General features: G+C 36.3%; 1 protein-coding gene across 5 annotated transcripts in view; it reads left to right on the forward strand.

Moving 5' to 3' along the window:
- The first annotated feature begins 928 nt into the window (after window positions 1-928).
- Window positions 929-27,645, forward strand: part of COL16A1 (collagen type XVI alpha 1 chain) — a 126,245-nt gene continuing 99,528 nt past the window's right edge. For all 5 annotated transcript variants that reach the window (XM_072418620.1, XM_072418629.1, XM_072418647.1 and 2 more), the window contains exons 1-7: window positions 929-1,014; window positions 3,508-3,614; window positions 19,931-20,002; window positions 23,091-23,208; window positions 25,055-25,178; window positions 26,338-26,613; window positions 26,715-26,795. In XM_072418620.1, the coding sequence (XP_072274721.1) occupies window positions 3,536-3,614; window positions 19,931-20,002; window positions 23,091-23,208; window positions 25,055-25,178; window positions 26,338-26,613; window positions 26,715-26,795 (750 nt within the window). In that variant the 5' untranslated portion in view covers window positions 929-1,014; window positions 3,508-3,535. The remainder of the gene's footprint in view (window positions 1,015-3,507; window positions 3,615-19,930; window positions 20,003-23,090; window positions 23,209-25,054; window positions 25,179-26,337; window positions 26,614-26,714; window positions 26,796-27,645) is intronic.

Raw genomic sequence — 27,645 nt, forward strand, 5'->3', positions numbered from 1 at the left:
TGGTCTGAAATATGGCATGTAGCGTTGCATAGCCCACCTTTAATAGAGCAAGGTCACTTTAAGTGTTGAAAGGGTTAAGGTTCAAATTCTGGATAGCTCTGGAACTTTCCACAGGGGAGAGATGGTTGGATGACTGTTGCTACATAGGTGGTAACTGGATGGGCACAGGTAGCAATTACTACTCTGCTTCACTTATTTTCTGGCCTATGGACTATTTTGGCACCTTTTTGAACAAGTACCTTCTAAATGTTTAAATTTTGGAGTTCTGGGTGCAAAGGGGGTCTCTTCTGGAACCATGGCATGCTAGTACGATGAGAGTTCAGGGGCCAGGGTAGGCTGGGGCTGAAAACTTCATTCTTTAGGGTAGTATCACACCGGAGCTCTAAGTTTGGGATAAATGCCTTTAGTGTGTATTGTTAACTGTGCCTTTGGAGGCAACCTAGTGTCTATGAACTTGATTTCACTTGTATTCATGAATAGGTAAATAAATACATGGCATGGCAGTGTGTTATTTAGTGAGTATTGTGCAAGTGCTCAAACACCTATGTAACATCTCACAGTAATTGTTGATGGGAGTAATTGTATATCTGTTTTTTAATTAGTAAGATGAAGCACTTGCACTTTTTTTGCAGATAAAATCGCTGTTATTTAAGGTTTGCAGTGATAGTCAGCACTGTGTATTCTTTGTGATGTGACAATAAATAAAGAGAAAAAGTTATCTGCGTTGTTCTAGGACACTATAAAAACATCAAAAAAGAAAAGTGATGGAAGAGGGACAGCAAAGGAAAACTAAGCAGCAGATGTGCAGATTGAAAGATAGTAAACTGAGAAGGGGGATGAGAGTTTGGAAAAGAGGGGAGGAAAAAAAAGTTTGAGAAAGGAGGAGGAGAAGGGAGGGGTAGGGAAGACAGAGAGAAGTTTCAGCACACAGGGAATATTGCTGAGCTTCAAGGGTTTTTTTCTGCAACATGGATCCAAAATCCTGTGTCTGAGGAGGGTCAGCCTCAAAAAGCGGTGAGTCTGAATGCAGAATTTAGTTGCTGAGTGGCCTATGTACTGGTTCAGAGATAGGGCATTGTCCACATTTTTGATAAGCAGAATCTCCTGTTCTGATTGGCATGGTACATCCATATGGCACCAGACATAAAGAGGACATCCTGTGATGAGTGATTTATTTCTTGCCAGTGTTACTCTTCTATTAGACTTTTGTGAGCTTGACTTCTAACTTGGGTGGCTGTGTATTTTTCTATTTATGTGGATTATCACTTTTTGCTTCCAATTTTAACTGTTTTTTTCTGGAGAGTTTTTAAAAGGTTTAATGCATCATCTATTTAGTGCAATGAATGCAAATATGTAGTTAAATCAGTATTCTATCTATAATACATAAGTATATAATACCATTTGAATTATGGTTTATCTAGAATGAATCCTTTCATATCAATGGTTAAACTCAAAGTGTGTAACACAACCATCCAAACTAGCCTTTATGTGCCTCTTTCTGGAGGTCCTCCTATGGAAACAGTCTCTGCTAAAATAATTACATCACATCTGCCAGCTCATTGAATTTAAGGAAACCTGAACGTTCCAGTTTGCTGAATTGCTCATGTAAAAAGGAAATACAGACTATGGTATAATATTCAGAGCACATTGTGCAGCCACTAACTTTCCCTGTCCAGTTTTTGGGTTGTATAAACTCTTGGGTATTTTATGCCATTGCTAGATAATTGCATCAAATAAAAACCAGACATAATTGTAAATTAACTTTTAGGTGAACTGAGGAGTTGAAGCTTTATCTATTTGTTTTCTTTTAATATAGTAAAACACAGGGTATTATAATTTAAATCCAGACAAGTGAGAGTGCTCAATGCAAAGTGTGGTGATGATGGACAAAATGCAATGTACTATACCAGCCATTCAAACTCCAGAGCAATGAAAACTGATTTCCGATTGATGTTATTCTTTATGAATAACCCTCCAAATGTTGATTAGGATCAGTGCATACTATAGATTGCATTTTATTGGCATAACTATAACCAATGCACATATGTCAGAGTAATGTGTCTTAAAAAATGGATAAATGTCTTTTTGGGCAAAATTAGAAAAGTTTAGTAACTCATAATAACAAATCAAGTACCATAATTGTACTGTTCCACAACTGATAGAATGTAAAAATAGATTGGCTTCTATAAATTACATTTTGTTTGCATATGATCCTAGTTTTGTATAGCCTTTTAAAGAACACTTTTGAATGCATCAAAAAGCTTTTGGTGCATAACCATTTTAAATTTCTTTATTGCTTGCATTTCTCCTCCCTTCCCTTCCAGTAACATTTCTCTACCCACTTACTGGCCTTTCTGAACAAGTTATGTGTTATAAGAAAAGAGGTCATACGCCCAGGGCCTTGGGAATAATATAGGTCCAAATGTGCAGCTGGGAATCCTAGCATGTATGTGCCTGTACATGATTCTGATAAGGAGACTTGCCTGGTCAGGCTAATCACCTAGTGACACATCAGATGTCATTGTTAACTTCTTCTTTTCTATTTTACTGCTTGATAGTAAAGAAATAAATATTTATATGTATGTGTTGAGTCTTGGGGTTGTTTGTCTAAAAATTCTTTAAGTGATAATCTGTCTGCACAAATAGAAAATACACTTGGATCCTGTGTCTTTCTTGTAGGTTCCTTTATGTAGCCTGAGGTCTATTGAAAACACTTTATAATACCACAATGGTATTCGTCTCTGCCATGATTACTGCACAGTGATTCTTGCAAATACAGCACAAAATGAGCAACCCTCCCTGCAGCACTTGGGAATGTATATAGTAACAGTTTAAAGAGCAATCATATTTAATAAGGTCTGTAAAATATCACCAGACACCTTTCATTTGTCCAAGCACATAAAGATAACTGATGGGAGTTACATATATCCTATATTGGTACAGTCATGCCATAGTCTCTCAATGTATAGAGTGGTGATAATAATACACAACAATGTAGGACATGTGGATGAGTGGGTTGGAAAATTGAAATGATCAGTTACAGTTTTTTTTTCGCCTATTAAACAGAATGAACTCCACTTATAATCTTCCTAGGGTGTGATTTGTGCTGAGCTGTGAAAGGTCAATTACCGCACACAATTTCTTCAATTATATCTCTCCTGGTTCAGAAAATGCTAGTTTCCTGGTACATGTGTAATATGTTGCTTTAACATATAGTGTGTTATTTAGTTTTAATACTCATCCCATTGGTGACTTTTTCCTACTACATCTCTTCCCTTCCAGCTACACATCTTCTAAAACTCTTTAAAGGGTATTTGTAAGACTTTTTTTCACTCCCATTTTCATTGTATACAGTATGACACAATGGCCATTGGGTACACATAATTCTTTTCCACAAAGCCTTTACTGCTTAAAATATTTCTGCACATTTCACCCAATTAACATATTCACTAAGGTTACAAATAACAAGTGATAATAATTGTATAATTTTGTATCCATTCTAAACAGGTAGAGTCAACCAAACTCAACAGCCAAAATGTGGCTTTTCTGGACATCAGCGATTTACCTAAGCAGTTACTTTTTGTACAGCAATGGAAGAATTCTACCTCAGACAGGTACTATGTTTCACTAGCTCTATGTTTCTCTTCCCTCATATTGCTTTTGGTAATTTTAGGCAAACCCAGCAGCTCCCAATCAAATAAGCCAGGCATTTTTAGCTTCTTGGCTGGGACCCAGCTTGTGTTTTGTTGTTGCTGGGAGCTTGTATTAAGGAACCAGATTTTCTTGTTTATTGTCTTTGATCTATATTATGTTTTCAGGATGTTGACAATTCTAAAAAAGACTGCTTCAAGCTATAGATCTGGTACAGATATATTATAATATATGCCATGTGCATCTATATTCATTAGAAAATAAACAGTGGGTTATAGTAGAATTCACACGCGGGTATCATTGGAGCACCTGATTCTCAATGAAATTCCTCTTTATTTAACTCGAGCAGAACTGCACCAATTTTTTTCATGCACCAAAACACATCACTAAAGTAAATATTGCTTTTTGATTAAAGTAGCAGCTGTGTGCACTGCAGGGAAACTTTAGTTTAATAGAATTCCACAAAACTTTGCATAATAAATATCTGAACACCTAAGACAGTGATAACATATTTGACAAATGATTACCCCACATACATGTAGCCTTCCTTTCTGATAAATGTATGTGCTGAGATTGTTTGGAGCACATAGAATCACCCTAATCTAGGGTATGCAAAGAAAACCTGAATCAGCCAAAATCTTTCTGCTTTACTCAAACATTGGTTTTCCAAGGTTGTACTGGAAACCACAAACACAGCCCGTCATTTCATGAATCACATACAACTTATGGGATTGATACTTTAAAGCAAAGATCCAGGCAAAAATAAAACAAAAAGAGTTTTTGTGTGCTTTTTGTATTTTGTATGGATCTGTGCAGCAATACATCATTAAACAACTGCAGAAATTTCCCGAAACAAGGACCAGGTAATGCAGTATACTCTCCTTGTGCAGAGTGATCAGCTTTGTATCCCCCCTCTGTGGGTTTCTTTAAGCAGCCTCTGTTGGGTGGTCTAACCTACAACTGTGATCTGCAAAGGCTAAATGTCACACATTGATAAAAGTACTGCTTTTTAGTATTTGATTAACAAAGTCATTTGGTGCAGAGAGGGAATTAGTATCCTTTGTTTCTATGTGTAGGAGAAATATACTACAAGAAACATTTTTGTGCCAACGTTTCACCTTTAAATCTTGCAATACATTGGGAATTATTAGAGTTTATCTTTAAAAAATCATATGCATCAAAAACACTCTTTTATTTAGTAAATGTAAACTTTCATGCCATCTCATTGTTGAGTAAAAGTATAAAACAGTTGACAATAAGATGAGAGTTTCCAATCATTACAACACCCCTGTTGAAAATAATACTACATCACTAAAGTACATTAAGTAGCATTTGCAAACTTTCTCCAAATTTACATTAAAATTGAATGTTTAATATTATAAAGACAGACTGTCCCAGTAAATCATATTAGGCCATTATGAAAATATTACTCTCCCAAAGTTGATGCCCTCTGTTGTTAAATAATATTAAAAATTGTAACACCATTTTTTGGCTTTACACTGGCATTGTCAGACATTGAATTCTAATAGGAATGTGTTTATGTGAGTTGGCCTTTGTATAGTGTAATGAATGGTTAAAACCCCTGTTTTTGCCATCTTTGGTCCATTAGAAAAAGCACCCTTTATTCCTATCCTGTAGACACAACATGTAGTGAGAGGAACTCTCCCTAAATATAGTGAAAACCCTTTGGGACAGTTGTCCCCATAAGCTGTGTCCTTATTAAAAGACTTTCCTTCTAGTAATAATTAGAAATTTTGGATTTTCACTCTACTGTCTTAATGGCAGTAGCCACCACTACAAACATGGACATTAAATCTACTTTAATTAATGGGATACAGACAATTCAGAAGATCTTCACCAAATCCAAAACTAAAAATAAAATTTGGGCTTTAGAGACATTTCATTGTTCACGAATGTGCATGAGCAAACCAAGTTTACCCAAAGGGTTAAAGAACATGAATCTTATGGCCACTCTGTATAGATGTATGCCAAGCAGTGTATATCCAATGCAGCACTTCATTGCAGCTCCTTAAACAATATTACATTTCCAATTTCCATAATGCATAATTTATGGTGGAGGGGCATAACAGAGCTATCAAGAGTTTCAGAATTAGTTTAGAAAAGATGCAATAAACATTCTATACTGTTACTGTGGACATTCATATTTTTCCACAATAACCTGTAATGAGATGCAAATTATTTTCAAGTCAATGTGCTGACTCAGATTTATATACTCCTCATGGTCTTTACAGTTTATGCTATTTCCATCATGTTACTAAAGAATGAAACAAGACATTTCAGCCTAGGGTTTTCAATAGCTATAAAAATGTGCTGGTTACATAAGTATATATTTAATTCTTGTCGTAAGCTGTTTCAAAAATATGCACCTCATGAAAATTGTAGCACTATAGCAAAAGCAGGCTTTAATAGTACGTGTGAAGTATTAGTCAAAACAAGTATAATCTGCTGGAACAAGTCTACAGGAATTGTTTGGTTCCCCTAACTACACCCTGAAGTCATTAGGCATTTAATGAAGTTGTATATTAACTGGAAGAAACAATGAAAAAATATTAATCTGTATTATAGACAATAACTGGTTATATGAACCAGTTTATCTAAATACATTTGGGACTGCTTATCTTTTTATAATTAGGATAGCCAAGTAATGCTTATGCTTTGAAGCATAAAGTTTGCTTAGATGGAGCAAAGCGGTTATTTAGCTCAATTACTGACCATCCAAGTTGTTAGATACATACTTTATCATACTGTGTCTAATGGTGCCTTTCAAAGGAGAATCATACAGGATGTTAAAAGCCAATACCATTAGAAATTTAAAAAAAAGAAAAGATTACCAACATGGGGTAGATAGGTCTGTATTATGGGAGCTCCCACCAATTATTTAAACTTGACCATTAAGGGCAAAGTAACTAACCAAATGGAAAATAATTTTCATGTTGAATTTTTGTGTTTTTTCTTGATGTGTGCAGGAAACCAGGGTTTTGTGGGAACTCCTCTAACCAGGTTTTCTCCAGTAGTTGTTGGGGTTTTCCTTGAGTTTTGGCTAACTGACCTCCCATCTGATGCTGCCTGCATAGTTCAAGGACAATGCCATTTGGCAGAGCCAGTAGGATGACACCAGTGATCTTTTTGCATTTTGACTGGCACTGTAAAAGGCATTTTCCTGATCCCTGCAATGGGGGTTTTCTTTCTAACAACCCTGATTGACTTTTTTGAAATCCTCTATAATAAAAAAGTTAAGAAAGGCAGATCTATAGCAAACAATCAGATTTATGGCTACAGATCCCCGAATAATGGATCATTAAATTCATGGGTTGTTTTTGTGGCCGTGAGTAGCTTAAATATAATCAACATTCACACAGCCAGTGAAAACAGATCATCCAACACCTGTGTTATTTTATTCTCTGTTGCCTGTGCTGCTATTGCTTCTCCAGAAGACGAACTGGGCCACAATTTGTGGGTCAGGGTGGAGCTATACAGTTCTTAGCAAACACAAAAGTGTGCTTTCCAACTTGCCAAGCAAGCCTGGCACGCCTGGAACAAGTTCTAACTATACCACAGTGTGAATCTTCACTTTACTGTTGGAACCTATAAAAGCATTTTTTTGTCTTTTATTAATTCCCCTTTTCTCCTAGCTTCCATAAATATACATTTTCTGTGCAAAACTATTCCCACATGACAGTGCCCAGGGCTGCTCGATCCACCACCTGGAATTCTTGGTTGTATCTCCAGTTTCTTGAGTGTCCAGGAGCTAAAGATCATGGTGGCAGAGAAAAATAAGGAAGGTATTTAGATTCCCTAAAATTCCCTGTGGTAAAGTGAACCTGTATGACCTTTACAATGTAAAGATTCATTTTAGGAACCCCGTGATATAAAATAGCTACACTTAAAATGACCCTGTGTCCAAGTAAAAAGAAAATAAACCAGAACCCCCATGCACATTTCTGGGTGTGGTGGAAATAATTTTCATATGGAGGACGGCCTTTTCAATACACCTGGAAGTGTTGTATAGGAGAAACTCCCAAAGCTCCCCAAAGGAGCTGCTTGTCTAGCTTTTTTTTTTTTACACGGTGATGAAGCTACTTTAAAGTTAATCCAAATTCTCAAAAAAGGATAGTTGTGTAAAGAACAATAATGTCTTTAAAAATATAGTTTTGTTAAAAGAGAATTTCTCTTTTACTTTGTTTGATTTTTCTGTCTTTGCTGTGTGTGCATGATCCAGATGTAGCTGAGCATCATATTTTATCTGTGGTAACTACCACCATATTGCACATTAGCACCATTCCATGTATTAGTCTAATGTATGCGTGCACAGGGAAGGATGAAAATGCTGACTTGGGTAAATAAGCGCTGTCATCTTAGGAAAGAAAATACCTTTGAGTAGACAGGTTAGTTGGAAGGTCACTAGGTATGACTAACAGAAACACATATTAAACAGAATAAAATTTTATTTTGACATTATAGGAACATGCAATAATATATTTAGTGTGTTTGGGTTTAAACAACTGTTCTTGTTTTGCACATCATACATACTGCACAGTAGAAGATATAGTGCTTTTGAATACGATATTGTTTCAAGTACTTTTCCTGCCAGCATTTGCTAAAGTTTATAGTCCCTGGGAAGCTGCAGGGCCTCAGGTCACCCATTACCATCACAGACTATACAGTAAATAAATGGAACTTTACTGAACCACTGTGTTTTCTTCTATCATGTATTGCACATGGCAAAATAAGTAATTCAAACAATAAACATTGTGCATTTGGTAAAATGTCTTTTGAAAAATCAGCTTGGATCATTTGCAATTCATACATTGTGCCGTTTTAAATGATGGACTTGGCAATTGTGTCTTTACACTTTATTGGTAGTATTGTATTTTGTACCATATGAACCATTAATAAAAAGTAATTTAATTCTCAGACATGTTTATGGAAAATGTCCAGAAATAATAGCATATGCAGGGCCAGTTAAACTTTAGTGTAGCTAAATCCACAAATAAATATTTAATACATTTATAAATGTGGTGGCTATTCATTTTTCAAGCTGAAAACATTTTCAGCAACTACAGAAAATGCCCAATGATCATGTCAGATATAAAATGGGGAAATGTTCAAAAAGAAAAGGTTGATTGAAAATGTGTTAATGTTATCCCATTATTTGTTAAAATGATAATATAAAATGTGTAATACAGTTTAGGAGGAAGGAGTCGGATATAGTTCTATTCTATTCCATATAAAACGCTTAGCTTGAAAGAAAAAAAAAATTAAAGAATACATTTGGATGTTAGACTTCTACATGATGGTTGCCACTTGTACGGATTCTTTTATAATAAAGGTGGTGAGTGAGTTAATAATAACATCTTGTCTCTCCGATTGACTGGCTGGAGAACTAATTACTTAGCAAAACCAGGGAGACTCAGTTTTAAGAGCCCTTTCCCAGTCTCCCAGCAGTAACAATAAATCTCACAGAAAATCTTTTAAGCCTTTAGGGGGAGGGAAGTAGGTAGATCCAAAAACTCCAGACTCAGCCTTTCTTCTTCTCTGCATGTCCCTGAAAAGGTAACTAGTATGGGGAGCAGTGAGATGTGGAGAGGTGGTGGAGTATGCAGTGGTGAGGCGTAGAAAGACAGAAATTTCCATTGTCTTGGGTGATGGGGTTCAGCATCAGGGGTGTTGAGAGGCAGGAGAAATCAGAATATGGGTGGTGGTGGTGGTAATACTAGTACTGAGTGACAAGGAAATGCAATGTCAATGTACAGCAAAAGATGAGCTTGCAGGAAGGGTTTTCTGAGAAGATGCAACAGATATTGTATGGGCTGCTGGACCACATTGCCTACTTAGCTAAGTTGCAGGAGTATTTAGTTACCAAGGGGAGAGGTAATTAAAATAAGGTTATCTGAAAGTACTATAGGCTTTATTCAGACCCATGCATTGCGGTAATATGCATTTTCATGCTCATTACCTTAATGACATAAGTGTAACATACATTCACAACAAAATAAAAGTTTTAATTTCAGCTTCAGCTGTCACATAAATTTCCTAACACTTGACTCCAGTATACTTTGGTATACAGAGGAGGTATGGTGGATTCAATTATTAAAAAGCAACTATTTCCTGCAGCTGCAAACCAAGCCCAAATTATCACCCCTCCACCATCGTGCTTGACAGTTGGTATGGGATGTTTGTGCTGACATGCTGTGTCTGGTTTTCACGTAGTTCTGTGCAATATGGCCAGATATAACCACTTTCATCTCCTCTGTTCAAAGGACATTGTTCCAGAAGTGTTGTGGTTTCTTCATATTCAACTTTGCAAACCTAATTGGTGCTGCCTCCTGTTACGAGTTGGTGTTACCTCGTGTTACAAGCGAAGAGGCTTTGACTAACTGGCTAACTGAGTTGGTCTGAGATGTAACTTATGGGTTTTTAACAATTTCTCTGAGCATTGAATGTTCTGACCTTGGGGTGCACTTGCTGATACATACACACCTAGGAAGATTGGCAACTGTCTTGAATGTTTCAACTTCTAAATAATCTTTCTCCCTGTAGAATGATGGACATTACCTTACAGTTCATAGATTGATGGACAGCAATAATTACTTCCTCAAGATCATTACTGATATATTTCCTTCTTGACGTTGTCTTGACACACACCTGAATGACCGGAAAACTGCTAAAACTTACACTTGTTGATCAAGAGCATTTGATTATCAGCACCTGGCTGCTAATCGCCTCAGAGGATTATTGAACATGTATACACAGCCTGACCCTCCTAATTCCTATGGAAAGGTTAAGGGTGTACCTAATTTTTCCAATAACGCTTCTGCATTTTTACCTTTATTTTTTTTTCAAAAAACAATTAAAAGTGTAATATGTGTATTGTTCATATGAAGTTGTATTCATTCAAGTTTCCCAATGCATTAGTAGCACAGTAGGTGCAGACCAATATTGAATCACAGCACAATGCATATGCCTTTAGTTATGGTGCACTGTTGTTTCTTTCATTGCTGTGCATTCACAGCCCGCTGTTGAGCTGGCTTCTTTAACATGACACATATTAACATCCAGAACACCACACACTACCATGTATACACTAATGCACTGTTGTGGAACTGCATAGTGTGAAGGGGGCTTAAAAGTTTTTTATATATATAAATCAGTGAAGACATGAGTCAGTGAAGACGAACATGATACTTGAGCATCCAACATTATTCCATGAGAACAACTATGTACAGTGAGATAAAGAAGTATTTGATCCCCTGCTGATTTTGTACATTTGCCCTCTGACACAGAAATGACCAGTCGATAATTGTAATGGTAGCTTTTTTGTAGCTGTGAGAGACAGAATAACAACAAATGAACCCTCAAAAACCCAGTGCTCAAAAGTCAGAGCTTGATGTGCATTGTAATGAGTGAAAAAAGTATTTGATCCCCTGTCAACCAGTCCTTTAGACTGGCTAGGCCACTCCAGGACCTTCATGTGCTTCTTCTTGAGCCACTTCTTTGTTGCCTTGGCCGTGTGTTTTGGGTCATTGTTATGCCGGAATACCCATCCACGACTCATTTTTAATGTCTTGGCTGAGGGAAGGAGGAGCTCACCCAAGATTTGACGGTACATGGCCCCGTCCATTGTCCCTTTGATGCGGTGAAGGTGTCCTGTCCCCTTAGCAGAAAAACACCCCCAAAGCATATTGTGTCCACCTCCATGTTTGACAGTGGGGATGGTGTTCTTGGGGTCATAGGGAGCATTCCTCCTCCAAAAACGGCGAGTTGAGTTGATGCCAAAGAGCTCAATTTTGGTGTCATCTGACCACAACATTTTTATCCAGTTCTCCTCTGGATCATTCAGATGTTCATTGGAAAACTGCATGCAGATGGGCCTGTACATGTGCTGTCTTGAGCTGGGGGACAGTGCGGGCTTTGCAAGATTTCAGGCCTTCACAGCACAGTGTGTTACCAATTGATTTCCTGGTGACTATGGTCCTAGCTGGCCTGAGATCATTGACAGGTTCTCCCCCTGTGGTTCTGGGCTGCTTCTTTACCGTTCTCGTGATCATTGCAAATCCACGAGGGGAGATCTTGCCTGGAGCCTCAGATCGAGGGAGATTGACAGTTTTTTGTGTTTCTTCCATTTGCGAATTATCGCGCCAACTGTTGTCACCTTCTCACCAAGCTGCTTGGCGATAGTCTTGTAGCCCAGTCCAGCCTTGTGTAGGTCTACAATCTTGTCCCTGACATCCTTAGACAGCTCTTTGGTCTTGGCCATGGTGGCTAGTTTGGAATCTGATTGATTGCTTCTGTGGACAGGTGTCTTTTATACAGGTACTGTAACAAGCTTGGATTAGGAGCACTCCCTTACAGAGGGTGCTACTAATCTCATTTCGTTACCTGCATACAGTGAAGACACCTGGGGGCCTGAAATCTTGCTGGTTGATAGGGGATCAAATACTTATTTCACTCATTACAATGGACATCAAGCTCTGACTTTTGAGCACTGGGTTTTTGAGACTTCTTTTGTTGTTATTCTGTCTCTCACACCTACAATAAACCTACTATTACAATTATAGACTGGTCATTTCTTTGTCAGGGAGCAAATGTACAAAATCAGCAGGGGATAAAATACTTCTTTCCCTCACTGTAACTTCTTATCCACGGTTAGCTACTGACACCTTTACTAAACTTTGCATTCCTTTCATTTTTATAACTAAATGAAAAAAAATACTTTTATGTAATTTTTTCAATTCCAAAACCAGCCAAAGTCTCTGATTATATTAAGAATTTAAATAATTACAGAAAAAATTAGGTAAAGTTTTTTGTATTTTTTTGTTTGTTTCTACTTTTATTGCTACAACAAAGAATAAAAACCATGATAAAGTTTTTCAGGGAGTAAAGTTCAGCCTTACGGCACACCCGGAGAAATTAATTTGATGTTCATACTACACTGTCACACCCAGACCACATTAAAGAAAAAATAAATCTTCCCACCCAAAATCCACCATCACAGTGGATCATCTTTAAGCATGTAACATAGCATGCCGGATATCCTTGTAAATCAACTATTAATTTCTACAAAGTGTCTAGAATTTGTAACACAGACCCCAGACCTGATATGCCCACCGTTTTCAGTTCTTCATTTTACAAGTGACAGTACACTACTTTAAAGAGACCCTGTTGCCAGCCCATTGATTTCAACAAATAGCTTCCTATAAATTCCTTTTACCCATAATAAATCCCCCTTGTGGTAACATACAAATAACCTCAAACAGCTGCAGGTTGCCACTATCTTTAATGTGATGTCAGTAGCCCTAACAGACTCAGTAGAACTCTAGCATTTCCTTTTACCCCTTACCCTGACCATTATGTAATAGTGTATGTAGGCAAGTGAGGGATGAAGGAACTGGGCCAGCACAAGGAGTACCAAAATTACAGACACCCAGTAAAGGAGAGGGCTATGTTGTGCACAAAGGAAGGTGGTAGGCTAATGAATTAACTTTCCTTGAATATTGAAAATTTCATTAAGCACATTGCACAATAATAAACATATAAACCACAGTAACCACTGAAAATACGTAACTTTTCAGTTTTTTTAAGTTGTTGACGGGGTACCTTCAAGCTGACTTATTTTATTGGATAAGAAAAAATAGCACGTTTTTCCATTTGTCTCCTGTCAGCCTTGGCCCAATTATGGAATGATGAATGCAAAAGTATTTAGCAATGATTTTGAAACCCTTTGTAAGAAGTTATTATAATGAATATTGACAACTATGAAAAGAACAGCAAGAACTCACAGCCCCCTTACAGGCTCTTAAAATATCTGAAATATTAAGACAAGATGTTCCACCATCCTTTCTCACACTGTGAAAGCCTTGCACTGGCTCCTGTTTACCTGGCAAATACTATAAAGTCTGATTTTGTAATTTTACACATTTAGTTAGATTCAATAGTTTTGTGGAGGCGGAAGTGTCTGCTTTCAGAGAGCTGGGAATAAATAATGACTCTGCAAGTAAGAATAAGACTGACTGGCTTTGCGGAGGCGTGATTGTACTTAGTGTGCTCATTAGCAGATACAAGTGGAGCACAATAGTGGAACCATGTTACTAAAGGATCATATGATGTACAAACTCATGATGCACATAAATGCCACCATTTCATGTTCTTGAGTGCATTAAGATATTTCAATGTCTTTCAGACAACTTGAATGTTTTTTAAGGGTTTTAAATTAAATCTGGTGTCCCCTTTATTAATTTTTATTTCACTTGCTAGTGGATAGCACTATCCACAAAAAATATAATTTGCACAACTAGCTGAGAGGTTTGAGACCTAATGTATTCAACAAAAACAGAACTTGTCCCCAGAACTGGGTAAATCTGTTTTTATTGCCATTTTTGAAATAAAACACAACATTATCAGAATACAAAAAAGAGAAAATGATAGTCTTAGCAACGAAGTATAGTACAACTTAACAATATTCATGAAACAATATAAAATAACAAATAAAGAGACACAGGGAGTGGAAGACCATCGGGGTACGCAGGTAAAACAAATAACTGCAACACATTTACACAGAATTGCTATTGACCACTTTGGTCAATGATTTTATTTACAAACTGCAGAGTTATAACCAGAATGAACAAGAACAATCTTACAAAATGAAGGTCCAAAGTGCATGTAAAAGAAACCTGATGGACAATAGAAGTACTTTAAACTGTATATACATAAACCACAAAAACTTTAAATGGACTTTCGGACTTTCAGTCTAAAACTGTGTGGTTAGCCACCAATGGGCACATAGCAGCAGTGGCAAACCACAGCTCAGGTTAGCACAGGGCATGTACGCAGTGTGGTCTAGTATGAAGGAGGAAAGGCAACATGCTGTAAACTGATTAGAATGAATATGTTTATAATTAGTACTAACCATGTTTTGTAGTATACGGCATTCACAGCCCTAGAAAAAGTTTTTCATAAACCGGATGTAATGTAAAATAGAAATTTTTAGGATACAAACTGTGAAAAAGAGAACTAAACAAAACTTGTGTAAATAGGTCCTTGTGTCTGGATGTTGTAATCTCTTTTATGTGGTTAAAAATAGACTACAATATAACATCCCAAATACATTTTAAAATATGTATTTCCAACAAGCCAAGTTACCTGAGAGTGGCTGCCATCCAGTTGCATTTCCTGAGATAAATCTATTTACTTGCATTAGCCCCAACTTGCCATTATTGGGTTTAATTTTGAGAGCAGTACTATTGCTTCAGCTGAAAGCAAAATTTATGACAGGTTTTGACATTGTGCTTCTGGGAAATTGTCTCTGGTGTCATCCAGTCCTTTAGGGAATTGCAAATGTCTTGCAGATTTACACAGGTCACTCTATCTTATGATAGTTGTACACCAGACAGTAGTTTCCAACACAAGTGAATATTGTAAGCCTCCAAAACACAGTGGCAAGTATTTTAGTTCCACAAGACATTTTGCAGCAAATGCTGTATTTTTACTTCACACACTAACAATTGTTATATATTCATAAAACACACTGTGGCAGATTCTTTACCCCAGATATTGTAGCAAATGATTTAGTTGTACATCATACACTGGGGGAAATGGTATTGCCCTAAACCAGATTTTGTAGCAAATATAAAACTTGTACACCATACACCTTTTCAAATGCTGTAGTTTTGTACCACACACTGTGGTAAATGCTGTTGTCCCACATCGGATGGTGTAGCAGATGTCATAGTTCTACACCACAAACATTATTAGATGATAATCATTATAGATGATTATTAGATGATATATTTCTATCCCACACACTGCGGCAGATGCTATTCTCCTGTACCAGATGTTGTAGATACCAAAGTTCTACCCTACACACTTCATCAGCATGAAAAAGGCCATTAAATTAGAACAAACAGGGGTGGGGGGCATCCACACTATCTGTATCCCACCTATAATGCACTTTTACCATGTGTACCCTGGTGTTTTGAAAACAATGTGGCTATGTATTTCAAAGTTTTAACACCTTCAGACTTCCAGATACCAAGGATAGGATTTTGTTATTTGGACAGGGTGGCTCAAGAAATTTCACACCTCCTGGTCTTGGACAGTCAACAAACAGTAGTTTTATAATTCATGGAGATTGGACTAAAGCAGCATTTCTTCACCTTTTTTAATGTGAGGAACTGCTTAATAAGGTCATAAGGGAACCTCTACTATAATTAATATATCCACAACTCACAGTAGATTAGTGTGGTGGTCAGTGGGAAGAATGCCTCCTACAATGTTGACCAATGTAAAGAATGTCACACTTACAGATATGGGAAGGCTGTCGCCCTTACAGATGTCAAAAAAGAATATTGGTATATGTGAAACTGACCTGCTTATTGCTTAAGCTACCCCTAACAACCTCTGGAGGAACCCTGGTTGAGAAAAACTGGTTTAAAACATTTGTGCTGTAAGGATATAAATGCTGGGGTATTTCCCACTCTGGTAAAACTGATGAAGCAGCTTGGAGAGCTGCAAAATGTCTTCAAAATTAGAATAACAAGTCCAATTGAATGAAACTACCACAAAGTATACAATGAACACAGACACCCCCCGATTTGTAGCAAATATCATAGTTCCACACCAGACACTCAATACACAAATAATAAAGATCTACAGTAGACAATGTAGCGTATGATGTAGTTCTTCACAAGACACTGCATTATATTTTTCTGTAACAGATACTGTGACATATTCAGGAGTCTCCACACAATTTTAGTAGATGATGTACTTCTTCACCTACTACTGTAGCAGATATTTCTACACAAGACTAGGGGTATGTTCCTTAGTTCTTTTAGAGACATTGAAGCAGATTTATTTCTGCATCATGTAGTTCCTCATTAGATACTGTAGCAGATGATAAATAGTGTTTCAACACCAGTTACCATAAAATGTTCTCTTTCTACGCTATATACCGTAGCAGATGCTGTATTTCTACACCATATACTTTATAGTTATAGCATTATAGAAAACATTTTCATTAGAGCTAGAGTTAAATGTGCTTTTTATAAGTGAATCCTCCAATTGTTAACACACACACACCCCTTTGCAGAAGCTTTTAAAGTACCCATACTCCCGCATTATCTAAGCCCAGCACAGCATTCACATCAGAACTCTTATGCTTCCTTGAAATGCAGTGTAAAAAATGCAGTGTGCCAAGAAAAGACCCAATGTAGGTGTTCAATTATATGTTTTGTTTTGCACAAGCCATATTGCAAAACAGAATGTCACATATTTTGGGCAGTACTGAGGTGAGCAATTTAAGGCAGCTCCCAAGGGAAAATAAATAACGAGCTAAAGTCTGTAGGGTAAACTACAAGTCCAAATTGGTTTCCTGGAGGCTTGTACTAAACACACCTCTTCTCTTCTGGTGGACTCAACCAAATGGCCAACCATGTCCAACTATGTTAAGGGCAATAACATACTTGCATAAGCATGTATTAATAAAAGCTCACAGCTATTCTTTTAAGGGACCACAGATTTAGTTCTATCCAAAGGGTTACCCTACCCTCTATGTCCATTGAATGGTATATCTTCTTTAATAGTATTCCTTTTTGATAGACAACATATAAGCGTGTGATAAAGATTTCAGCTGTTTCTGATACGCTTCTGGAAAGTCGTTTGGCTAACTAAAACACTTAACTGAAAAGCTAAAGCCCCTCCAGTCAAACCTCTAAACAGCAAAATATAAATAGTGAAAATGCTTTCTAACTAATCCGTATTATGTCAAGCATCCAAGAGCTGTAAAAAGCTTTTCCTGGTCATTTCTGTTGCCTAATTTTCAGAGAATGTTTTGCTTTGATTTATGATAAAATCTAATATTATAAACACCAAAAATATTATTGCAATAAATATTTTGTACTAAAGTTAGCACTGGCTTAAGAAAACACAAAAATGATAACTGTCTGTAGTTTAAAGGCAATGTGATGGTTTTTGTATCTTTACTCTTTTTTTTTTTATTACAGTCAGGACTAGGAAATACATGTTAAAAAATGGATTTTGTTCACATTTGAATTTTTTCTTTCAACATACATTGTCAATGAAAAAGCAGTTTAATGAAAGTAATGCATCTTGGAAGGAGGTACTAGTCAGATTGAGGTCATCTTCAGGCCAAATGCACCTATCAATAAACTGTCAGTGATCTGTGAGGGGGCCTAATCTAATTTTCAATGCAAGCAAAATGCATTTGAAAGGATGTTGCATGATCCATTAACAGCAACCCAAACCCTGATGGCACATGTCTCTCTTTAGCTAAGGCATGTGAGAAGCCAAATGTTGTGTCTGCTCTTGAAGCAAATGTAGATACACTAAGCTCCAAAGAGATGTCTAATGTTGTGGATCATTAAGTGATCTAATTATTGAAGTAACAATGCAAACTTGGAAGAACTTATTTTCTATTTAAACCATCTGTTTTAAGTTCTAACATCAGTAAGGGGACAATGTACCTTTACCTCAAAGCTATCTAGCCATTTGAAACCAAAATTAAAAAAAAGTATATCCTTTGTGTATGTGAAATCTTACATACATAGAGCCAGTGGACTATTCCATGGCATATGCAGGCATTTATGCCCATAAGAACTGCTTTTATTCCATTACAAGTCAATAGGAAAACAAAAGCAGCTTGATGCAGGATAATGCAGCTTAGAAGAAGGTTAAATGCATCTCTGAGGGCTCTTTGAATGTTCCCTTAAGCAACTTCAAGCAAATGCATACTAAAAGCACCTGCTTTGCCTTCATACTGTCTCTAAAAAATGGAATAAATGTATTAATTACACATTTACTTTATTTACCACAAAGTGAAATAATTTATTGAACATTAGTGATAAGTCTGCAATAACATATTTTAACCTTTTAGCATTCCTCCCTGTTCCTTCTCACCATAGTCAAACAATAATTGCATTTACAGGTCTATTTCCCCTCTGCTGCCATCATTGTACTATTGTATTCCTCTTCTCTTAACCTGGAAGCATTTACCTACCAAATAGGAATTTAAGACACTGCTCAGACCCACTTTTTAAACTTGGGCCACCATAGACAGGTCAAAAGGGCAGAAGATCATAGGGCTGCTAGGTGGTTGATTTGTGTAACTTTCTGGTTAGCCCAATGCAAACACAACTGCTGCCCTTTTACATAATAGACCATGAATGAGAACGCTGAGTAGTGCGGGTAAGGAAGAAAAGTGCTACACTAGATACTGTAGTAGATGCTTCAAGTGTACCTGTGCTCAAAATATGGACTAAAGCTACTTACATAATCCTAACATGCTGTAAAAGAACCTTACAACAATCAACCTCTGACCTCTCTAGCTGCTGGTAGTGTGCAGTTATTCACCATAAAAGATCACCATAATGCTTTAATTGTTAGGTCTTGTTTTAATTGACTTCGAACAGTTTGGAAAAACTTACTGGTTGCTTTTCTTAGAAGGCTGGCAGCCTGACAAGATCTGACCTATTAAAAAAAACTAATAATTTAATTCCTGTACTGTAATACTGTACATTTGCAACAAGGGTTTGTATCAAAGTATGCTTGTAAATGTATGTCAATGTGAATAAAAATCATTTTTGCTAAACTTGGAATTATAGATGGGGATTTTTTTTCCAATTAAAACCAATATGACTGAAATACACTAAACTCCATTTAGATATTACAAATAATCTGTCCACATTTTCTACATTATTAGCAGGCACATTAGCCTCTGGTTAGAAATGTCGTCCAATTTTCATTCATTAGAGGTATGTAATCATAATTCTCCTTTTCTGGTACAACCTGAGGACATGGTGTTTAAAACTAGAATCTAGGCAGATATAAAAGATACATATTAATGTAGCTTTGTAATAATAAATGCTTTCCTAAAAGCAATAAAAGTACCAGAATTTTACTTTGCATTAGCCTCTTAATAGGGGAGGGGAAAGACAGCAGAAGGACCGGATCAGTTGTGATGAAGTGAAAGCAGCATACTAATAGAAAGTAATAGTAGGATGATGAGCTAATCAATATGCTGATTCTCTGCTCACTGGCCAGTCACACAGCCAGGATTGGAAGGAGACCTGTAGAAAAAATAGAAAACTGCAACAAAAAAAAGTCAGATTCACTCCTCTGCTAGGCAGAATTATACAGTGGCAGAGCTATATAAATTTTTAAACTTTTTTGCACATAAAAACATGTCTTAAAATGTATTTTGTGTATTTGAGTGGTTTCCTAGAGTTAAGCTCTAACACTTTTGCAGGTGACCTGTGCCCAACATTACAGAGCGAAGGACTGAGCTTAACAGAAGAATCAAGCACAAGCAATAATACGGGTATGTGTGAAGCGCAAGTGTTCCTGACCTAAAACTGTATTTACCTGCGACATGTGATTTGCAGCACTTATAGGCAGTTTATTTTCCGCTGGTATTTTTTGCTAATATTCCGTCTTCCTTTTGCCACATCTCTAAATTGTTTGCTCATTTCTGCAATGTAAAGCTGATATGTCAGAATTGTATCCCCTTCTGTGCCTTATTTCTTCCTTTCAGCTTTTTCTCTTGCAAATGTTCTGTAGGAGTCTCAGCAGCTTATTTGTAGGTGTCTGGAAGGTGACATACTGTGATGTATGTATCTTTGCAAAGGCAAGTGTTCTCTGCTAACCAACAACATTATTTGCTGCCTGAGGCTGGCTTCCAACTGTATTTTTTAGTCTTGCTGTAGATCATTATCTCCGAAGGTTTATGCCATTTGGCACAAATTATTTGATGCCAAGTAAAAGGTAGTAAGGTGTCAGACGTATTGTTTTTCCTGTGTGCAAATGTCTTATATTTTTTTACCTGATTTAATGAAACTATGTAATTGCTAAAGAACCACTACATCAATGATGAAAACAAATACAAGAATCAAATGTCAAAAATTACTAACATAGAGGTCAGTAACTCTTAGCTCACTATAAATTAATTTGAATTAGGGTCAAAATGAAATATTGATTTAGAACAAAGGTGGTATTCATGTACAATGGTGTATTCAGGTTGACTGTATACTCTAGACACAACTGAAATAAATACTGAAGGTGTATACAGGCCTAAAGCAATGCATATCTTTTGTTTACTCCATGTTTTATACTTCCACAATCCTGAATTGCACCAGTCACCCCATTCCCTATTTGTGTATATTCGGATGTTCCTGGAATGCAGCAGCTGGTGATGTTGCTACAACATCTATGCTGCTTTTTGTCAACATAAGCCCTGGTATAACAATAAAAAAAACAGCAATATCATAATTCTTACCCCAATCAATCCTTAACATATATAAGTTTCAATGTGATTGCAGGGGACTTTACAGAAAATATACTTCTTATGGCCTACAACTAATACTGTAGAGAATATTCTGGTAATTCTATAGGAGATTACACAGAATTTTAGTAAAGGCAAACAGGGGAATATTGACACACAGTACAACACAGCAGCATAGTTTCAGCTTGGGGCTAGGGTTGGAAGCCCATAGATTTCTGTCACTTGTTGCCCTAAATTGCTCTATACTGGTCAGCAATGGAAATGGAAGAATTTTGTAAAAAATTTTGTATAGGATTTCTGATCAGATGGTAACTTGTTTTGTTGTTTAGTAATAGGTAGTGGTTGTACAGGACCCAAGGATGAGAACATGATCACATAAAATAGGGTAACGTGTACAATTTACCAGCAGACACAGAAGATGGGGATTGTGGGATCTCCTCACTGAGAACAAATGAAACAGTGGAACAGTTACGAAGTTCCCGCACCGATGTATGATTTGATGTGCAACATACATATCACCTTGATGAGCTAGGAAAGTGGCCCTATGAAAAATAGTGGCCCTATGAAAAATAGGGTAAATTCCATCTAGATAACAAAAATAGGCCAATTCAGGAGAAAAGATGATAGTCAAATATACTATATATTCAGGATTTTTTTTACCTGGATACATTATTCATCTGATTTCTTTACATATTAAGTATGGTTTGCTACAACTCTACAATCAAAGGGCAGTTAAAGATATTTGCAAGATATGTATACATGTCAGGGAATTTATATGAGCAACAGGTTGTGGGAGGGGATAAAAATTCTTCAATGACGGGTTTCTTTGAAAAAAGTCTGGCTCACTACCTTTAAAAGCCTATGAGAGATTATTCACAGCATTTATCAAAGGGAATTCAAAGTCCACAACCTAGGGCAACATAGTGAAGGGTTTTACACCACACCTCATATTTACTAAGTTTGAGTATTTTGTTTGTCTTCCATGTGTCCCTAGAGACTGATTACTAAATTTAGTTACAGAACATTAGGAGTGTAATGAGATATTCAAAAAAGTCAGAAGACCCTTTTATGGTTCAGGAAACATAGGACATTTCTTCTTTATCTTGTTTGGAGATCTGTATTGTAGAAAGGGATTGATTTATTTTATTTCAATGTTATTTAGCTCTCCAAGACTGGAGAAGATAGACTATGGGTCTGGATGAACTGGTTAGCCAGCAAACCTGGAATGGATCTGGTTCAAGAATGAATACATTTGCCAAAAATAGCAAATGATTTGAAGAAATGCATTCCAGGTTTGCTGGATCACCCATAATGATCTATCTTCTCCAGTCTTGGAGAGCTTTAATAGATCAGACACAAATTGTAGCTCAATTGACTGCACATGTATTTACTGGTCAAATATGGCCCATGGGGTGTTTTAAGTGAATTTCCATATTTTAAATGTATTTTTGAGCAACTACTGTATAAAAAATCTTTATAAGAAATGTTTCAATTTGTATTGAATTATTTCTGCCTAAACACAGTTGAGCTTTTCAGAAAAATAAATATTTCCTATTCCCTGCTTCACATTTTTTCCAGTCTACTATTAGCCGTCCCCTTCCCCAAAAGGCTAAAAGATGCGTCATACTGCTAAATGCAACTTTTCTTGGAAGGAGTAAACATACAGAAATCATAACATTCTTGTTTTTTGATTATCTCATTTTTAATATCTATATTTAATGCAGTTTTTTAATACTTTCTTCTTCTACCGCAAGGTAATTCCCTTAAACAGCCAAGTAAATAATTTCTCTTGTATACTGGAAACTTTTAAATGCAATTTGTTTTGCTTTCTGACGCTGCCTTGTGTACATAAGGGGAGCGTTCCTTGAAACATTGATAGATAGAAGTAATATTATGAGATGAGAGCAGCGTTGTCTTGACATGTATGCCCTGCAGAGAGACATTAATTTGTTTTAGTAATGTTAGCTGAGGCATACTGATTGTGAGTCAGCACATAAAACTAGACACCGAAATGACAACAGTTTGAGGCTTACTAGGTTTCCTTTTTAAGGAAATTGGTTTCATTTAAGCAAGACAAGTGCTAAAATATTGATAAATGGAAGAAATTTTTTTTTCGCTTTTCTTCCAGGCTTCAATTTGATCAGGAGGTTTTCTCTCCAGAAAATGAGTTCTGTAAAGAAGATTCGGAACCCCAAAGGACCTTTGATCATGCGGTTAGGAGGGGCCAGGCTTGTGGAGCAGACAGTGTAAGTGCCACATAATAATAATTATGATATTCTGCTGTAGGAAGCAGCAGCAGGTATTCAAGAAACTCCCAGAGTAGATTTATTAGTCGTACTTTATGATCAATTAACCTACGTCCACCTACGTCGTTTGAAACAGTTTTAATCATGCCCCACCTTATACTCTCCCAAGTGATATGGCACCTCTAATGATTGATATTCTTTAGGTGTAAACCCTGAAGGCAGCTATTTCAGCATCTCGTAAAACCTTTGCTAATCCTGAAATGTGATCCTCGAGAGAAGTATTAGCCTAGGCACCTCTCCAACATATTACACAATGGAGAACTGCACGCATTTTCATTTTTTTTCAAATCTTGGAATACTTCCCAGATGGTCCTGGACTGGATGTATAAAGGATCTGAAAAGTCTACACTGGGGGAATGGAGCGTATTGATTTAAATGATGTCGCCATGAAAATGGCAGATGACATCATGTAGAAAATGGCCACTCTGTGTTATCATAAGCCATTTTTATTATGCCATATTGACAGAACTTTTTTCTAAATGTAAACATGTTTTTTAGTCTGCTCTCTTGACATCCATATCATTCCAAACATAATATAGGTAGCAAATATAAAATGCTAAAATATACATTTGTAGCACTTTTTTAATGAGTATGTTGAAGCTCTGAGACAAGCTAGGGTAGGGAATACATAACAGTTCGATAGTGTCTGCTTTTAATAGCCTTCTTAGAACAAGAGGTGGAAGGGCTAAATGTGCCTTGTAAGCGTCCATATATTTCTGAGGTTAATTCAGGACACACCAAGGCACTCTGGGATTGAGCCATAAAAGTGACTTTCTTGCTTGTATTTACTCTTTGCATCCACAATGGCCTGAGGTCCTGTTCAAAAAGACTTTGTTATTATAATAATCAAGGTACTGTCACACACGATCAACCCTTTCATGGCCAAGAGTGGCTGTATTAAATTAGTGAATTCCCCACAGGCTGGAGGCCCAGTTAGTGCCAAGTTCTTTTTTGGCATCATAATGAGATTTCAAGTGTAATTAGTTATTCTCTGAGCTGTAATTAAACCACCAACCTTGACTACCCGTTCCAATAAAATGACAGCGTTGTGCAAACTGTCTGCACATTTCTTGTTTTATATCTCACTTTTTTGAAGAAGAAGTTTGATCTGTTAATGGATATTCAGTAGAGACCTGCAGCGATAAATCTCAGTAGAACACACGCTTCTGTATGTGTGGATTAAATCTGCTTTTACAAGAGATATGTTAATAGTCACCGCTTGCCTTTAAATGCTCTCACTGCTTTTTGTTTATTGGAATGTAGAAAAGACTAGCGTGCTTTAATTTAAGTGTTGTTAAGTATGCATTGGACAGCCATAAGTCTACATGACTTTGATTAGGACAAAATTTAGATGTAGTCTTAATAGATATACTTTACATTAAACTCCAGAAAAATATGTTTTATAGTGTATGTCAGAATGGGAAAGGCTGTATAGAGATTTATTCTCTATACAGTCTTGCTGATAACATTATTGCCAGACAGTGAGGGAAAATCTGCAACATCAACACAGACAGAGATAAAAAGCTGACGGGTTCTAGAATTCCCATATCAACTAAAAAAAAAAGTAATTCTGTGTCTGTGTTGCTGTTCCCCTAACTTTTAGTCTAGAGAATGTTGTAGCCAGAAACTGAAGGTAAATCGTTCTAATGGAGCTGACCTTCATAAAAACATTTGGAGCACACTTTTGCACATTTGCAGACCAAAACAGATACCCTGTCCTTGAATCATCATGTTAAGGACCAAGTCTGCCCAATATTGAGAAATATTCTTTGTTATGCCACCTCAGACAGGTGTTTCCTCTCGGGTTACCTGATGAATTCACTCTGGTCGTGACCTTGTTACTGAAGAAACAGACATCTGATGAAGATTGGTACCTCTTTCAGATAAGTGACCGGATGGGATACCCACAGGTATGATATCCATTCCTGTTGGCTTTTTTAAAAGCTGATTCCAAACATATATTTACATATCCAACTATATTAAAAGAAACATATGGATGATAAAATACTAAAAGAATTGAGAATTCCTCTTTACCTATTTTATCTACAAATGGTTGGATAATTGAAGTGTGAGTTCCTTTAGTAAAGCAGCCCAGTAGCTATTTTGTACCGTTTCCAGATGCAAGTTTCACCATATTTTTTTCAGCTGTATAAACATTAAGTACGGTATGTGCTGCTTTCTGCTTTAAAAGAACAAATCCTAAATGTGACTAATGGATCCTATCTGAGTATTCATGTGCTGACTCCCTTGAATACAGACAACCATTGGAGGGAGAATCTACAAATCCCTAAAACCAAATTGAATAATTTATGAAAATATAAACAGCTGTCATCCAATAGAATGTGGAACAATCAATGTAAAAAAAAAAATAAAAAGCCAAAAATATTTTTGGGTAATTGCTACAACAGTGACACTGAAGTACACTATCATTGCCCTTTAAAATATCAATATGATCATGAGACATCAGCTGTCTGAACATTTCCTCAAAATATTGCACAGGATAATAAGCACAGTGTGAAGCTAAAATAGATATTATTGATTCCTATGTGAAACACATTATTAACATGAAATAAAATTTTTCTAATGATGGATCAGAAATAGTACAAGGAATAATTATAGTTCAGCAGCAATTTGAGAAATGTCAATCCACTGAATCTTAATGATTAATCAAGTTAAAGCTTTGTACACAATGATGTTAACACCACGCGGATTGTCACACTGTTGTGGCTGAGTATTGGAGAAAAAAATGTATGTTTTGAAAGATGAAACGTGAAAAATTGAAACTACGTGCTAGCATCTTTTCCTACCTTGCACTTGAAAATTTAAGGGGTAGTTCATTCTAACTATTTTAAATGACTTACATATTCTTTACTCCATAGCTACTGCTATATATTGCAGTAGCATCTTTTAAGATATTTATTAGTTTTTTTTAAAGGAAATGGTCAAATACTGTTAGACTTCAAGTTTCAGGGATAAGTGGTGTGCAGGTATTTACTTGTATTCTTTCCATGTCAGATGATAATTCACATTATGCTATTGTTATACCCGTCACTATACATTTATTCACAGATCTCCTTATCACTCAATGGAAAAGACAGAAGTCTGGATTTTCAAGCCAAAGGCCATGACAAAGACTTTGTTGGTTGTACATTCACTGGACATGGAGTATATTCCTTATTTGACAATGCATGGCATAAAATAGTTCTAAGTGTACGAGAGAGGGTTGTGTCTATTCATATTGACTGTAACTACATATCCAGCAAACCTATTGAGCCCAGGGGTGCTGTATCCAATGAAGGACACACTTTTATTGGCTTGGACATGGTGACTGGATCCCCTGTTCAAGTAAGTTCTAAATTTAAAGTGATATATATATATATATATATATATATATATATATATATAATATTTTTTATTTAACTGTACATTTTTATTGTTTCTTACAGTTTGACATCCAGAAGTTCCTTATATATTGTGATCCCCAAATGGCTATGCAGGAGGGCTGCTGTGAGATCCTCCCTTCTGGGGTAAATATATACCTATATTTATATTATATTTTATATTATACATATAATGTATACTTACATTGTAATGGAGAATAAAAAATATACAGCTAGTATAGCCACATCCCATTTGAAGAATAATCTAAATTGAGAAATGGTGACCATCAGATATTGTCATCTGCCTACTTAATCAGTTACTCTTGTGATCTATTAAGGTCCTGAACATTTTCCAAGAAATATTGTGATCACAATGTGATTGGTCTTGTATATCTGTCTTTTTTTAAATGTTTATTATTTTCTATTTTTTTAATTGTTGTGTCATAAAGTATACTTGAATTTTAACTATTTGAAAAAAATGTTTGTGATACCAAATCTAAGGTTTCAATTTGGAAGAGATGTCTTTGTGCTTCATTCTCTGTTTATATATCTGTATAGTATTATTTTTTTAATTTCATGGCAATCACATTTTTTTGATCAGTTGTCTACATTATCCTTTACAAAGTAGAAGGTGTGACCATTACAAGTAGCAGCATGTAGATATTTCTAGAAAAGGAGATGTAAAAGACACAAACATAAGGATATTGAAAATGCCAAATGAGCCACAGTGGCTCTATGTTTCAGCCCAGGTCCATAAGCAGATCCCCTTAGGTCCATACCTAGATACATTGCCCTTCTACCTTGTTATTTTTTTCCAAGTTTTACCATCATTTAAACCTTTGAGCTTCTACCTACCTTTTTTATTTTATTGAAAGTATTTTAGATTGATCAAGCATTAGTAAAATATCTGTTAATAACTTCATTGGCTCACTGCTGAAAGCAAAAAAAGTGATCATATCCAAGAACTGGTTAGCTGCAATATAATTCATTTTACAAA

Source organism: Pyxicephalus adspersus, chromosome 1 (genome assembly GCF_032062135.1).
Source record: "Pyxicephalus adspersus chromosome 1, UCB_Pads_2.0, whole genome shotgun sequence".
NCBI lineage: Eukaryota > Metazoa > Chordata > Amphibia > Anura > Pyxicephalidae > Pyxicephalus > Pyxicephalus adspersus.